The sequence below is a fragment of the Rhinoraja longicauda genome, chromosome 23, assembly GCF_053455715.1.
Source record: "Rhinoraja longicauda isolate Sanriku21f chromosome 23, sRhiLon1.1, whole genome shotgun sequence".
NCBI classification, from domain to species: domain Eukaryota; kingdom Metazoa; phylum Chordata; class Chondrichthyes; order Rajiformes; family Arhynchobatidae; genus Rhinoraja; species Rhinoraja longicauda.
Genome location: NC_135975.1, coordinates 8,070,588 through 8,087,578, shown reverse-complemented (window position 1 = coordinate 8,087,578; position 16,991 = coordinate 8,070,588). Strand labels below are relative to the sequence as shown.

General features: G+C 40.4%; 1 protein-coding gene across 1 annotated transcript in view; it reads right to left on the bottom strand.

Moving 5' to 3' along the window:
• col7a1l (collagen type VII alpha 1-like) overlaps positions 1 to 12,983 on the bottom strand; it is a 265,380-nt gene extending 252,397 nt beyond the window's left edge. The window contains exons 1-2 of the mRNA XM_078419535.1: positions 12,855 to 12,983; positions 410 to 552 (exon numbers count right to left, since the gene is read on the bottom strand). Of these exons, the coding sequence (XP_078275661.1) occupies positions 410 to 500 (91 nt within the window). The 5' untranslated portion in view covers positions 501 to 552; positions 12,855 to 12,983. The remainder of the gene's footprint in view (positions 1 to 409; positions 553 to 12,854) is intronic.
• Positions 12,984 to 16,991: the final 4,008 nt, after the last annotated feature.

Sequence of the window (16,991 nt, the reverse complement as noted above, 5' to 3'; positions counted from 1 at the left end):
TTTACATGTGATTATTGTACCTGGCTCAACTAGTTCCTCTGGCAGCTTGTTTCATACATCCACCGCCTTCTGTGTGAAAAGGGTGTAATGCTGGGACTGGCCAAGATGATCTTGCACAGGTCTCGGTTAGATGGATCTTGAGTCTGGGTACTTAGTCTGCTTTTCCCACACCCAAGGTTTTATCTATAACCACATCACCCTGGAGCTTGAGGTTGTCTGAGACTTTCTGCAGTAGGCATTCCAGGAGTGGAGTGTGTACTCGACATAGAAAATGTGGCTATTAATAAACGTCATAGCATTTCATGGTTTTGGTCTTTAACTGATGTGTCAAACCACTTTATTTTCTTTTAATGGATTACAATTGAACCACAAATGTCTCTTTTTACTATTTTATGAAGGAAAGGCATACCTTCTGGCTGTACTTGGATATTGCAGTGCACAGTTATGGCCAGTAATGTTACGATCATCACCTGTAGTCCTCGCATTCTCTGCCGCTTCATGTTGAAGCTCTGATCCAGTCCTGGAGAAGATCTTCTTGCTCTTAATTCTCACCTGAAGCCAGCAAAAATAAAAACACAAGATCAGATAATCGCAATATATTACTACCTACAGGGTACAGCTACTCTCCAGGAGTTAGATAGACACAAAATGCTGGAGTAACTTAGAGGGACAAGACAGCATCTCTGGAGAGAACGAATGGGTGACATTTTGGGTCGAGACCCTGAACTGCAGACTTTCAGTCTGAAGAAGGTTTTCGACTTGAAAAGTCACCCATTCCTTCTCTCCAGAGATGCTGCCTGTCCTACTGTGTTACTCCAGCATTTTGTGTGTACCTTCGATGTAAACTGACATCTGCAGTTCCTTCCTACACACTCTTCAGGAATCTCCAGGTGGTATGAGAAATTGCTCCCCAAAGTAAAAATCTAGTTTAGTTTAGTTCACTTTATTACTGTCGCGTGTAAACGTACACTGAAAAGCTTTTGCTTGCAAGCTATCCAGTGAAAGTGAATACAATCAAGCTGTCCACAGTGCACAGATAAAGGATAAAAGGTACAACATTGAGTGCAAGATCGAGTCCGATAAAGTCCGGTTAAAGATAGTTCAACAATGAGGTGGTCTAGCTGGTGTGAGGACCATTCAGTGCCTGACAACAGCTGGGAAGAAACTAACCCTGAATCTGGAGGTGTGCACTTTCTCATACATTTCCCCACCTTATGTACAATAACCTGCACTGTGGCCGTTACACAGGGTCTGGAGGGTGGGTAACAGGAAGAGGTTTGTGTTGTGATATTGCTGGGACTACTTTGTGTATCCAAGAACTACTTTGTATGGCTGTGTATATAAGTGATGGGTGTGATTAGGCGGTCACTCTGGATGCAGGTGGCCACGGAATAAACAGCCTGGAGAGGAGCTCCAGCAATGTAACCTTTTACACAAGTGTACTTGTGGTCCTTCCAGAGTCACCAAAGGTACAACAGGTACCGGACCACGAAGTACAACAGTTTGCAAGAAAGCTTTAGTCTTATATAATACTTTTCACAACCTCAAACCTTTGTGAAATATCATCAGAGGCCTAATGTATAAAAATGGCACCAATTTGTGCCTGGCTGGTTGTACGGTTGATCACACTTCTTGTAAGTGAGGGTCCAGTTCTGTGATTCACCTGATTGCTAAATGCCATCTACTATCAAATAAAACCAGAAAACACTGGGGAATTTTCAGCGGAAGGGAAACAGAGCTAACATTTCATGTCGATAACCTTTCATCCAAACAGGTCCATGGAAGGATTACTTAACAATATCCTCCCCAGCCTTTTTAATTAGATTTTTTTTTGTAAGAATGAGTATGTACTGTTGTTTTTGTGTGTTCTCTTTGGTTTACTTTTGATTTTAGTTTTTCATTATTTACAATTCAATTATTGTTGTCTTTGCTGGTATTTTCCTGAAATGCAGAGACCGCTGCTCTTTAAGGAGAGAGTCAAGCCAAACTCTCATCAGCAACCTGTCAGTATCCATATCAAGAATGCAACTTGAACTACCCACTGACTGAGGGCACTTGATTGTAGTTGGGGATCTGCCTTTAATTATGTTTTACTTTTATTTATTTACTTATTTTTGTTTACACAATTGCCGATTACCCCTCACAGGATGGCTGATGCATAATGAATGAGTGTATCCTGAACCATCTGACATGTTGTAGATATGTATGGGCCTGCGCCTTGGAAGAATGTAGAGGTTTTGCTGTCAAATTGTGCTTTTGTATTTGTGATATGATGTATTGTGAACACATCAGCTGCAAAGGGGTGTTCAGAGAGGGTGGGTGAGGGTTATTTTTGTTGTTATATATAAAAAACAAAATGGAGGGGAATGTAATGCATTACCTCATTTGTATTGTATCTTTCCTTCAATAAAAATAAATATTTAATAAGAATGCAACCATGTTTAATAAAGTTCTTGCCACTTAGAGTCATAGAGACATACAGAGTGGAAACAGGACATTCGACCCAACTTACCCACACCGACAAACATGTCCCATTTACACTAGTCCCATCTGCCTGCATAGATGGGACATGGGACTTCCACAAGTCTTACATCCACCTGAAGTATAATGCCTTCTTGCACCATTCCAAATTGTTCTGACAGATTTGAAATATAATGAACCCAATCTTTTTTTTATCCATCTGGATTACATGCGAATGTTTAGTTAAAAACACTTCCCTTTGTTTAAAAAAAAACACTTTTGCTGATTCTTAACCAAATGTTTATTTTAAGATGTGAGGATGATGCATGAAATAAAAACTTGCATGTTATCCACTGCCGTTCATTATCCAAAGAAGTCACTGTGTTTTATAGACAATTAAGTACTTCTGAGTACAGCTACTAGAAACAAGTCAACAGTTGATATGATTAGTGGTTAGACTGCACTTGAAGTATTGCATGCAGTTCTAGTTGCCACACCATGAGAATAATATGGTTGTGACAGAGAAAGTGCAGAGAGATTCATCAAGATGTTGCCTGGAATAGAGCACTCTAGTAATGGGAATAGATTGGATAGGCTGGTGCTACATACGACTCTGACTCTGTGATTAAGAGCAATGAGACATTGACAAGATAATTTGTTCTTTGAAGTGATGATTGAGGGGCAAAGATTGTCCAGAGTGCTAGGGGGAAAACCTTTGTTCCTCTTTAGAAAAGTTCCTTGGATTCCTTACAATTAGCTGAGGAGTCAAGAGAGGACAGACACAACTTTGGTTGAAAGCCTCATGTAGTTCAGCTCTCCATCGGAGCAGCACTGAGAGAAATAGCCTGGGTTATCCACTTAATCTCCTGATATGCACCGCGCCATGGGTCACACATGTCCACATCATGTCTGATGTGCCCTTTATCATTACAATCATTTACCGTTTGTAATCATTACAAATTAACAGCTGAAGATTTTGCCACTGAGATTCCGAGGCCATTCATAAACAAGCTGAAGTACTCAGAGCTAAGATTCCAGACATTGAATTTCCTTTAGGGATTTAGGCCCTTCAGATTTTAAAAAATCTCAGCTGGTTTGTTTCATTTCTGTGAACAGTGCCTCCCTAAATTTGGCGTAAATTCCCAACAATCTTTTCAATCCCAACAACCAATTAATGATTCAATAGAGAAGGACAAACAACATATCCCTGTTTCTGTCTGCCAAACAGTCAGGATTGTTTAGCTGCATCCAGGAATTATTTTTCCAACAGAAAAAGAAACCCAGGCAGAAATAACCAGGACAAAAAAGGGTAAAGTGCCCACAACAGGTCCCTAGGCTTAAGTTAGACACAAAATGCTGGAGTAACTCAGCGGGACAGGCAGCATCTCTGGAGAGAAGGAATGGGTGACGTTTCGGGTTGAGACCCTTCTTCAGACTGTCCCTAGGCTTGTCCATCAGAAGTCTCTTTAAATTCGACCATGTGCCTGAATTCCATAAAATCAATTCAGACCAGTCAAGTCACTCAAACTCTCCCACTGATTTGGTCCTGAGGGAGAGGGCATTAATCTTGAAACATTTGGTGGAGTGGAGCAGATGAAGAGAATGGAAGTTCACAAGTTCACGGTCACAAGTTATAGAAGTAGAATTAGGCCATTCGGCCCATCGTGTCTACTCCACCATTCATTCATGGCTGATCTCTGCCTCCAAATCCCATTTCCTGCCTTCTCCCTCCTACTAACGCTTGACACCTGATCTAATCAAGAAGTATAAGGATTAAATGAATTGACTAGCGATCCAAAGTCCAAGACAATCAGTCTGAAGACATGACTTTAGATATCACCACAGTAGATGAGAATTTATAAATCAAGAGTTAAAAGCTTGCAGCAGCAAAGTTGACCATGAGATTTAATGCTTGATTAGATACTTGATGGAGATGGTCACAGCCTGTTACTTGTGTTGAGTGAATATTACTTTCAGATTAAGGCAGATTGCTGTGTAAAGACAGTAAATACTGTCGTCTATTTTCTTTGCTTAATGGATCTAAGAATAAACAAATTATCAATGCGCAATGGATATTCATGTAATATTGCTTCCGGGAAGCTGAACAGTGAATTCCACTCAAAATACATGAAGGTTCTGTGTTGTACCCCCTGCCTGTCAGTTCTCCCTTTTTTTGAGGCTGGATTTGTGAGAATGAAGATATAAGGAACTGCAGATGCTGGAATCTAAAGCAACATATAAAGTGCTGGAGGAACTCAGCAGGTCGGGCAGCATCTGGGGAGGGAATGGACAGACGATGTTTTGGATCTGGTCCCTTCTTCAATCTGACTTCTTCACTTTGTAATTTGCTCATGAAACTTAATGGATTGTTGTAAAAAGTTACTTTTCTCACTGACAATTTTTGTGGGCAGGAATTTGCCAGCCTTACCCGATCTGGCCAACAAGTGATTTCACATCCATAATATATGGTCGACTCTTAATTGCCCTCTGAAACAGTATGATATTATTACAATGGGGCGATTAGGGAAGGGAAATGAATACTGGCCTGCACAGCAAAGCCCATCCCCTGGGAAGGAATAAATTAAATTGAGAGCCTTGTTTATCCAACCAAACTCCCCTTCTTACTGCCTACATATATACATAAAATGAAATAAAAATCACGCCATGGATAGTAACATTTAATGAGGCCATAAAGAAAATAATGATTTATTTGTTGCTGCATGCTACTAAAAATAAATAAGCAATAATAGCAACTTTTGGACAAAATATACCAGGACAAACGTAGGTTTCACAGAGACAGTTGGCATTGTTTTTCACACACAGCTTATTGGCAAGCCCATAATGATCACTGTTTATTCTGGATTTAGTGGGAATTGAATCAGGGATGGTAAATTTAGTTCAAAATTGTGTGTAAGGATTAGAAGGTAGTTTAGAAATCTTTGTGAGGGTGCATACAATGGGCAGAATTTCAAAGGTGGTGGAACAAATTTAAAAGACATTTGGACAGCTACATGGATAGGAAACATTTAGAGGGATATGGGACTGGTGTAAATGGGGCATCTTGGTCAGCAGAGGCAAGTTCAAGGTTTCAAGGTCAGTTTATTGTCACATGTACCAATTAAGGTACAGTGAAATTCGAGGAGCCAGTTTCCATGCGGAATTACTCTGTGACTCTGTTAGAAAAGGAAGTCTGGTCAAGTAGCTGCCATGATTCGTACAATATATGATCCTACAAAAGCCACAGAGTGCTGGAATAACTCAGTGGGTCAGGCAGAATATCTGGAGAATATGGATACGTGACATCATGGATATATGATCCTTTTTATTTTCACCACATTCCCATCATTTCCCCCGCATCCCCAAGATTAATTCACTCATTGACAAGCCTGAGGGAATTTACTGTGATCAATTAACCTATTGATCTGCATGCCTTAAAAATGTGAGAGGAAATTGGAGAAAAGTTATATGGTCATGGTAGAGCACGTAAACACCACATAGACAGCATTTTAGGCCAGTATTGAATATGGGTCACTAGAGCTGCGAGGCAGATTTTTTAGTTTAGTTTAGAGATACATTGTGCAAATAGGCCCTTCGGCCAACTGAGTCCACGCCTACCAGTGATCCACCACACTTACACTATCCTACACACACATCAGGGACAATTTACAATTATGCCAAGCAATAAACCAGAGACCTCGGAGAAAACCCACGCAGGTCAAGGGAGAACGAACATACTCCGTACAGACAGCACACATAGTCAGGGTCGAACCTGGGTCTCTGGCACTCTGAGGCAGCAACTCTACCTCTGCGCCCCTTAGTTTTCTTCTAACTTGTTTCTTTCCTCTGTTGTGTTGCCTCCCCAGGTTTAAGGGGACCCTTTAGTATGTCCTCTTAGATATTCATCTTCTTTTTCCAATGCATGTATAATAGCACATCCCACAATTTTTCAGGAACAACAACTTGCATTTACAGTCCAGCTTTAAGATTATTAAACTCCAAGACCACTGCTTAAGGGGCCAGCAAACGAAGATTGGTGCCAAGGCTTATGTTTTTAAGGAGCATTCTAAAATATGGAAAGACAGCTTACATGGAGAGGGAGTTGTAGAACATAGAACCTTAGTGGCTGAAGGCTCGACATCATTGGTGAAACAATTAAAATCAGGGATGTTCAAGATTGCAAATTTGTAAGAGTGCATTAATCACAGAGGACTATCGGACTGGAGTCAGTGGTCTAAGTGTCAATGTGAATCAGAATGCATGAGAACAGTAAATGTGTGGACCTTCAAAATGGGTGGCAAGAGTTTTGAGTGACCTTAACTTCTGTAAGAATGATGGACAGATGTTAGAACATTATTACTGTTGTCACCTTGAGGTAACAAAGACATGGATGAAGCACTTAGATGTAGATAAGCTCAATAGTGAAGAGCTTGTTTCTTTTCTTCCATGATTTATTCTTTAAATATGATCTAATAAACATTCCAAAGGGGTTTGCTCATAAATCTATAACCTGCTTCTTTCATCCCTGAGAAACTACCTACAGTCAGGTAATAAGAACCTTTAAAAAAATAGAAGCTTGACATAGAATTTCAGCAAGATGTGCCGTAACTTTCAGAAAAAAAGCTCAACGCTAAAGCTGCTTTTGATTAAGTCTGTCTGCACTTTGAATAAGTAAAATGGAAACAAATGCGCCAGGAAGGAGAAATACCTAGACGAAAATAATATATGAACCCCAGATCCTGGAAGAAATAGATAGCAGATGAAAGGAAATGGCTGGGCATCATTTTCACCTCTGTAACTGACAGATAAGAGATAGCTGGTTAACATTTCCAAACCACCCCAGCTGGAAAAGAGCACCAGGAATAATTTTCAGGGAACCTGAAATACATTAAAAATGGCCCACTGGTGGAATTACGGCTATCCATCACTCCACAAAGACCTGTCTGAATCTGTTCCTGATAGGAGTATAAAGTAGTTAAATAAATAGTTAGGGGAAGCAAAGGGGAAGTGAAGATGGCATTGTCGATTCAAGTCCTGACAAGTGTTCCCGTGCTGTTCATTTAAAGGAGTGTTACTGTTTGTCGAAGTTCTGGCATGTTGTTGCTGCACTTTCAGTAACCCTAGAAGATGTTGCATCAAATACTCCAGATTCAGGAACAGTTTAGACAATAGACAATAGGTGCAGGAATAGGCCATTCGGCCCTTCGAGCCAGCACCGCCATTCAATGTGATCATGGCTGATCATTCTCAATCAGTACCCCGTTCCTGACTTTTCCCCATACCCCCTGACTCTGCTATCCTTAAGAGCTCTATCTAGCTCTCTCTTGAATGCATTCAGAGAATTAGCCTTCACTGCCTTCTGAGGGAGAGAATTCCACAGATTCACAACTCTCTGACTGAAAAAGTTTTTTCTCATCCCCGTTCTAAATGGCCTACCCCTTATTCTTAAACTGTGGCCCCTGGTTCTGGGCTTCCCCAACATTGGGATCATGTTTCCTGCCTCTAACGTGTCCAACCCCTTAATAATCATACGTTTCGATAAGATCCCCTCTTATCCTTCTAAATTCCAGTGTATACAAGCCTAGTCACTCAAGTCTTTCAACATATGACAGTCCCGCCATTCCGGGAATTAACCTAGTAAACCTACGCTGCACGCTCTCAATAGCAAGAATATCCTTCCTCAAATTTGGAGACCAAAACTGCACACAGTACTCCAGGTGCGGTTTCACTAGGGCCCTGTACAACTGCAGAAGGACCTCTTTGCTCCTATACTCTACTCCTCTTGTTATGAAGGCCAACATTCCATTGGCTTTCTTCACTGTCTGCTGTACCTGCATGCTTACTTTCAGTGACTGATGCACTAGGACACCCAGATCTCGTTGTACGTCCCCTTTTCCTAACTTGACACCATTCAGAGAAAAATCTGCCTTCCTATTCTTACCACCAAAGTGGATAACCTCACACTTATCCACATTAAAACTGCATCTGCCATGCATCCGCCCATTCACACAACCTGTCCAAGTCACCCTGCAATCTCATAGCATCTTTCTTACAGTTCACACTGCCACCCAGCTTTGTATCATCTGCAAATTTGCTAATGGTACTTTTAATCCCTTCATCCAAGTCATTGATGTATATTATAAATAGCTGCGGTCTCAGCACCGAGCCTTGCGGTACCCCACTAGTCACTGCCTGCCATTCTGAAAGGGACCCATTTATCCCCACTCTTTGCTTTCTGTCTGCCAACCAATTTTCTATCCATGTCAGTACCCTACCTCCAATACCATGCGCTCTAATTTTGCCCACCAATCTCCTATGTGGGACCTTGTCGAAGGCTTTCTGAAAGTTGAGGTACACCACATCCACCAGCTCTCCCCTGTCAATTTTCCTAGTTACATCCTCTAAAAATTGCAGAAGATTAGTCAAGCATGATTTTCCCGTCGTAAATCCATGCTGACTCAGAACGATCCTGTTACTGCTATCCAAATGCTCCGCAATTATAATTGACTCCAGCATCTTCCCCACCACTGATGTCAGACTAATTGGTCTATAATTTCACGTTTTCTCTCTCCCTCCTTTCTTAAAAAGTGGGATAACATTAGCTCCCCTCCAATCCACAGGAACTGACCCTGAATCTATAGAACATTGGAAAATGATCACCAATGCGTCCACAATTTCTAGAGCCACCTCCTTAAGTACTCTGGGATGCAGACCATCCGGCCCTGGGGATTTATCAGCCTTCAGTCCCATCAGTCTACCCAAAACTGTTCCCAGCTGTTATCAGGCAACTGAACGGTCCTCTCATCAGCTAGAGTGCAGTCTTCATCTCCCATCTACCTAATTGGAGACCTTTAAACTATCTTCCATCGGACTTCAATGTTATCTTGCACTGAATGTTGTACCCTTCATCCTTTATCCATGCACTGTGCATAGCTTGATTGTATTCCTGTATAGTCTTTTCACTGACTGGTTAGCACGCAAACAAAAGCTTTTCACTGTACCCTGGTACACGTAACAATAATAAAATAAAATACAAAATACTGTCCTTGCTATCCTGCTTTTACATTAACTAGCTACACACAGACAGGAATGCACTGGGTAAACATAGGCTGAAATGTATCTCACACGCAAAATAATATTCAGGCTGGAATGTGTGTCTCATAGATCCTTCTCGACCTGAAACGTCATCTATTCCTTTTCTCCAGAGCCGCTGAGTTACTCCAGCATTTTGTGTCCATCTTCGTTGTCAACTACATGTTATATTCTGTTTCCGAAAATTCATTCCATTTACATAATTGAAATGTATAGCTTCAATACTACTGATGAGGCATGAATTTCTGAGCACATATTTTGCACATTAAGGCGTTACCAAAGGTAGACTCTAGGATTGAAGTTGGTGTAATTTGAATAATGTTCTCTCTTTGTATCAAACAAGATTATGACATTTCTTTGTACAGCTATAATATTTTACTACTGCAACAAAAGCATGATGAAAATTACCAATCATTGGTACACGATGAAAGGCCATTAAATGTGTTGAATACTGAAATCTTTGGCGTCTGATGACGAGCTCTTTAAAATGTGTTGCTCACTTAGAAGTATTGCTGCAAATCTCTGCCCCATGATTGCACTGCAGACTCGATGGGCCGAATGGCCTAATTCTGCTCCTATGTCTTATGATCTTATGGTCTCATTGACTCAGTTCCTTGACCAACAGAAACAATATTGGGATTTACCAAACTGATAAATTTGCTGAAACACATTTTACTTCATCATACAACATCAAGGTCAGTCCCTTAGAATTTGTGGTGGGGCATCACATAAATATTATTCAAGCCTCCTCTGTGATAATAAGAGAATTCATGTGTAACTTTAGGTGTAAATGAGGTTTTTAGCAAGTAGATCAATTCACCAGTCATACAAATACATATCTGCAATTCAAATTACATGTAAATGATTAAAGTATCAATCCGTGCTCATATTAGACAATTGTATTTGTCAGGGTCATTAATTTGTAAAATGGCTTGTCTTGCATCTACCATAAATTCTTCTAAATTTTAAATATTCTTAGGTTGCCATGTCACCACACTTTTTCGAGCTACATGAAGTGGATTCCACTTCACATAAATGTGACTGCCTAGCGTAATGTGGCTAGGTGTCTTGTCCTTTTCATTATGTTGTGCTGGGCTTCCTCATTGATTTAGTGGTAGCAATTGCGTTTCTCAGTCAGAAAATTCAGCACATAATCCAGCTTTGGAGTTCCCATGGCTAGAACAATTTGATCAACAATTTGCAGCTTTGTAGGACCTAGGACGTCATGATGCAGCTTTGCAGCTTTATAGGACTTTGCTTAGGCCGCATTTGAAGTACTGTGTGTAGTTCTGGTCGCCCCATTACAGAATGGATGTAGAGGCTTTGGAATGAGTGCAGAGGAGGTTTACTAGAATAATGCCTGGATTAGTGGGTATTTGCTACAGAGAGAGGTTGGAAAGACTTGGGTTGTTTTCTCTGCAACGCTAGAGATTACAGGGAGACCTGATAGCAGTAAATAAAATTATGAGAGGCATAGATAGACAGACAGTCAGAATCTTTTTCCCAGGATGGAAAAATAAAATACGAGAGGGCATAGCTTTAAGGTGAGTTGGGGAACATTTAAAGGAGATGTGCCAGGCAAGTATGTCGCATATAGAGGATGCTGAGTGCCTGAATTGCACTGCCGGAGATGGTGGTTGAACCACATACATTAGTGGCATTTAAAAGACTTGTGGATAGACATATACAGCGAATGAAGGAATAACGGTTATGTGCAGGTAGGTAAGTGATGGTCTTGGCATCATGTTCGGCTCAGACATTGTGGGATGGGCTGAGGGACCTGTTCTCGTGCTGTACTTTTCTATGTTCTATGTTAATACCTGCATTTGGGAGGCTGCCATCCAACTAATCCACCGTCTTTCATATAAGGAATTACCCAAGTCTCTTGTTTGTCTTCTTGGGTAGATATCCAAGATTCCAAGGTAGTATTCTGAAGAAGTTTTTCTTGGTGCACTGGGCTAACATTTACCCCTGAGCCAATTTTACTTAGAACTGATTATCTCATCATTCTGTTGCTTCATTGCTGTTGGTGGGACCTTACTGTGGACAATTTGGTTGCCACTTTGCAGATTTTGCAGCAATGATCATACTGCCGAAGTACTTCCTTAGATATAGCATGATTTGATGTCACTAAAGGCATGGCATCAAAACATTTTTTTCCACCATAAAACATAAAATGCTGCAGTAACTCAGCAGGCCAGGCAGCATCTGTGGATGGAATGGATATGTGACCTTTCGGGTCTGGATCTTTCTTCAGACTTTGACGCTTATCCATTCCTTCCACATATGCCGAGTTGTTCCACTGCATTGTGTTTTACTCAAGATCCCAGCATCAGCACTTCCTTGCATCTCCTTCCTTTTTCCAGCATTGGGAGATTTATTTAATTGTATTTTATCAGTATAAAGTGCAATTTTGAATGTTGCACATTGCAAATGCAGCACAAGAAACAAAAATCAGAGCTGGGCAGATCGGACAAAAAGCTTTTCAAATGCACTTCTATCGACTTACCCGAGAAAACCTAATTCCTCAAGGTTACAACACAGATGCAGAAGCCCAAGGACAAAAGGCATAATGTGTATGAACTGCTGCCAAAAGTGTCTCAGTCATCATATTTCTTTGACTCCCTCTGAGTAGTGCTGCAGATTTTCCAACTCTTATTGGATTTCTGGATATTTCTTCACAAGACTTCCTCACCCACCACCCTCACCTCAGCCAAATAATTTAGAATTCTAATATTTCATAACTAATCAGTAAAGTTGAATCAAAGCAAAAAAATATTTAAACATCTACAATTTCATTTCCTTGGCAGAAAATTAATCTTAAATTTTCTCCCCAGTAATCTTGCAGTGCTGGATATGCTAAAATGGGAGAAAGAGAAGTCAATATTCATTTCAAATGGAATTTATGTAGGTCCAGCAGAACTTCAGTCCATACAATCTGCACACTCTTTTAAGGCATTAAATGCGTTATATAAATGCAAGTTGTTGATGTTCTGCAGTCACAAAAATACAGGAATATGTTTCCAGTACTTAGTTCAGTCACTTGAATAGTTTAAATAAGTAATTCCTGTGCTAAGTTATTTATTTTATCTGGTTTTTTTTACACTTTATGCAATATAGTAACAAATTTAAAAATACATTTCTTTATTAAAACCAATCCATGTTAATAATACTGCCCACATTTGGTAAAGAGTGTACTAAAGATTAAATTAATGGCCTTTCAAAAGTGATTGCCTGTAAAATACTTTTTTTAAAACGTTATACAGATAATCTTTGCAATACACAAGGAACACCAAGGTACCTACCTGTTCGATGTGAGAGATTACTGTTTGATCTATGAGAGCATAAACATCTTAACTTAAAGATCATTCAGTGCAGCTCCAAATCTTGAATGAAAGGACCCATGAGAAACTTTAAATATTCTTTCTTATGCTCAACAATGAAAGTAGAATAGAGAAAAAAAATAAAGGTATCTGGAAAATAAGTTTCAAGAACATGTGGAGAGATTGGGTTTGATGTCAGCTTCTCTGCTGCCTGTGGCTACAGCACAGGGATTGACAGAGGAGCAAGAGTGGGAAGTTGGAGGAAGGCTCAGAATTCCCGTTTGTGGGAGGAGTCCAGTCAGCAAACTGCTTGTGTTTAAGGGACAGTGATGCATGCCTCTCCTCCAAGACGGCTTCACTTACAACACAATCTGGAATGCAAATCTACCTCAAAGGCAAAGTAATTCCTTCAGAAAAGAAGGAATGCTTGAGTAGAAGCCTGCCAGCCCGAATACTCAGCTCTCCCCTTAAAGCGTCTCTTGATATAGTTATATGAGTGAGACTGACAGGGGGAATGGGGGGGATGATTTTAACGTACGAGTTACGGGGAGAGGGATCCCACAGTCACATCACCCATGCAACATTTTCCTAAGCTGTACGATTTGCAAGTAATGATAGATTAAATCACCCTGGGGAGGATCCATTACTGAAAACTTTCATTGTAACATGTATGAGCATGTGCTATACCCCTCCCCATCTCCCATATAACCCTTATAAACACAGTCATTAACAGACACTTATCCGTAAGGCCAATACCTGTTTATGGCAGTGGAATGTAAGAATGCTAATCATTTTTGTACAGAGTACAACACAGAATGATTTCGGTGACAAGAAGAAATATTAAATGTAGTTGTATGAACTAGGCTTGCATTTCGTGGGCGCACATGTTTAATCGTGATCTCATTGAAGTTTTCAAGATAATTAAGGAATTCGGTGGAGTGCACAGAAACTATTTGTCCTGCTATGCAGACTGGAACAAGAAGGGATAAATGTAAGATTAGAGGTAAGCTGTGCAGGAATGATAACCATTTATATTCTGCAAAAATATTGAAGATATCTCAAGGGAACATTAGCAAGTTAAAAAAAATTGGATATTGCGCTTTCTGAGAAGCGAATAGGACAGAAGGTCAAAGAGCAGCCTTTATGGAGCATCTTAAGTGAGGAGAGCTATTGAGGCTCAGATGTTACAAGGAAATTCCAGAGCTTAGTGGCCTGATATGAGTAGTGGCAGTGCAATTAAGTTCAGAAAAAGCCTAGGATTTGAAGCCTGGGGAAATTTGCACGCTGTATCTCTAAACTGAACTAAATATATTAAGTAATTCCATATTTAGTAGTTAGGATGATGTAGAATTATCCAATGTGACCAGTCACACATGTAATTCACAAATGTTATTGCACTGTGGAAGATGGAGAAATAATTATGGAGCCCTTGTGCCATTTCTATGCCAAAATCTCACCATTTCCAATTACACCACCTTGTGTCTTTATGTTACATCACCATTCGCCTACAGCTCACCACACTACACATGGCTTTGCAACTTTCCTTCATTGTTATTCTATTGTGAGGGACTCATTTTCCATAACTTGCACTCCCTTTGAGTATAGCTCTTCACTGGTGAATTTACTAATTGTCATATTTTTTCCTGGGAGAACTGGTAGATTTGCAAGAGAACCCTTCAATTTGCAGCACATCATGGAGTATCCACAACATATGTTAAAGGGGGTAGACACAAAATGCTGGAGTCATTTAGTGGGACAGGCAGTACCTCTGGAGACAAGGAATGCAAGTCTCGACCCGAAACATCACCCTTTCCTGCTCTCCAGAGATGCTGCCTGTCCCGCTGAGTTACTCCAGCATTTTGTGTCTATCTTTGGTGTAAACCAGCAATCTGCAGTTCCTTCCAACACATGTGTTAAAGGGGATGTGGGGTCAATCACTGCTCTGTTCTGAGACATTCAATTTTTTATAAGGACTTGCAATTGTCAGAAGGTTGGGCAAGTGCCAAAGATACGCGCATTCCGCAAATGAATAAATGTAGTAAAATCAGACAAGCTATCAAATCAATCATGCAATAAATCAGTTGCTTTCCTGACTATAGGGAGGATTGGAATGACTGGTTTGTCATTGGAATTTTCCTGTCACATCAGAAATTAGCTAATATAGGGTTTGGAATATGTTGTGACATTTAGGAGTCTGTAGTAATGCAAAGTGAGCTTTCCCATTTTATCTTCCCTCTCTCCTCACCAGAGTACACAAATGACGTGCAGCAACATATCTGCAGGACATCACAAACCAACATACAAGTTTTTTGTTTAAAAAAAAGGCACAAAATGTTGGAGAAACTCAGCGGGTCAGGTAGCATCCCTTGATAACATGGATAGTGACGTCTCGTGGCGGGATCCGTTTCGCTGCAGGTACATAGACTCAGGCAAAAACATGTGAATTATACATAACTTACCCAAGGTTGCAAAAAGAAAAAAGACTAAAAGAAACAAGGCGTTAGTGCAAACACACAATTAGAAAACTAACCCATGGTCTGTAGTGTTCCTTGCTGAGGTAGGATTATGGTTGTGCAGATCAGTTCAAGAATCGGATGGTTATTGGAAACTAGCTGTTCCTCAACCTGGTGGTGTGGGACTTGAGTTGAGCTTAGTTTATTGTCACGTGTACCATTATACGGTAAAAAGCTTTTGTTGCATGCTTACCAGTCAGCAGAAAGACAAACTATTAAGACTTCTGACTTAGGTCTTTGGTACCTTCTACTCAATGGTAGCACCGAGAAAAATGGCTGCCGCTGATGGTGGGGATCCTTGATGATAGATGGTGCCTTCTGAGGCAGAGCTTCATGAAGATGCTTTCCATAGGGGGGAGGCAAGTACCCATGATGGACTGGGCTGAGTCCACCACACACTACAACCTCTTGCATTTCTGTGCATTGGAGTTGTCTTGGCAGTCCATGATGCAATCAGCCAGGATACTTTCTGCACTGTGTTTGTAGAAGTTTGTAAGAGGTTTTGGTGATTTGCCAAATCTCTTTCAACTTCTAAGAAAGGAGGGTTGCTGGTGATTACATCTGTGTAGAGCCCGGGGCAGGTCATGTTTACCATTACAAGCAAAGCACATAAGGAAGGGATGAACTTCATTCAAAATAAATTGTTTTTTACCGTTATTGCCTGAAATAACACTTCCCTTGTACTTGAATGCTTGGTCTCTACCCATCCCTATCCAATCCAAAGTTCTGTCAGAAATTAGTATAACAAAGAAGGAATGAATTTGCAATCGTATTATGCTCTTGAAGACCTAAAGCGTCACAGCCAACAAAATTCCTGAAACATTCACATGCAGTTTCTCAACAAAACAATCTGTTTCTCTTAAAACACAACGATCAATGTAATTCAAGAGAGGAGCCTCAAGAAATATTTTCTAGTCATCAAGGGCAATTGGATCTCACATTTAGAATGTTTGAAAAAGTGATCAAAGACTCAAAGGAATGCAAATATTAAACATGAGTTTTCTTTTTAAATATCTACACATGCCCTGAACTTACATTTAGAATATGAATTGCCAGCCATTGTCATCAGTACAATCAGTACCCTGTAAAACGTACAAAAGTTTCTGGCATCAGTTGAATGCAAAAATGTGAAAGCTTCTCCTAATGAGATAGGACATCGTGGATTTTGCAGATGCAATCATTAATAACATCACTGTTCTACTATCAAACCGAATAAAAATGTTAAGCCTTATTAATTAAGGTCTTGATAACATGTTAAAAGAAATTGATATGAATGTTGGCCCATTATTCACATTCACCACCCAGCCTATTCCCACAGCCATAGTGAATTTTTGCAGCCCCAGAGGTCCCATCATATGAAGGTTTTGAGCAATGCACAAAGCGTTGGAGTAACTCAGCAGGTCAGGCAGCAACTGTGGAGGGAATTGACAGGCAATGTTTTGGGTCGGGGCCCTTCGTCAGGCTGGAGGTCTTGTTAAAGCCTGACATGCTGCAGGCAATTAAGTTTCGGGTCTGGGATTTTCAGGCCCTTCCTGCTGCCAAAGGCATGTGAACCATTTTAATTGTTTTGACCAGCTGATCAGGACAGGAGAACTATGTACCTGCT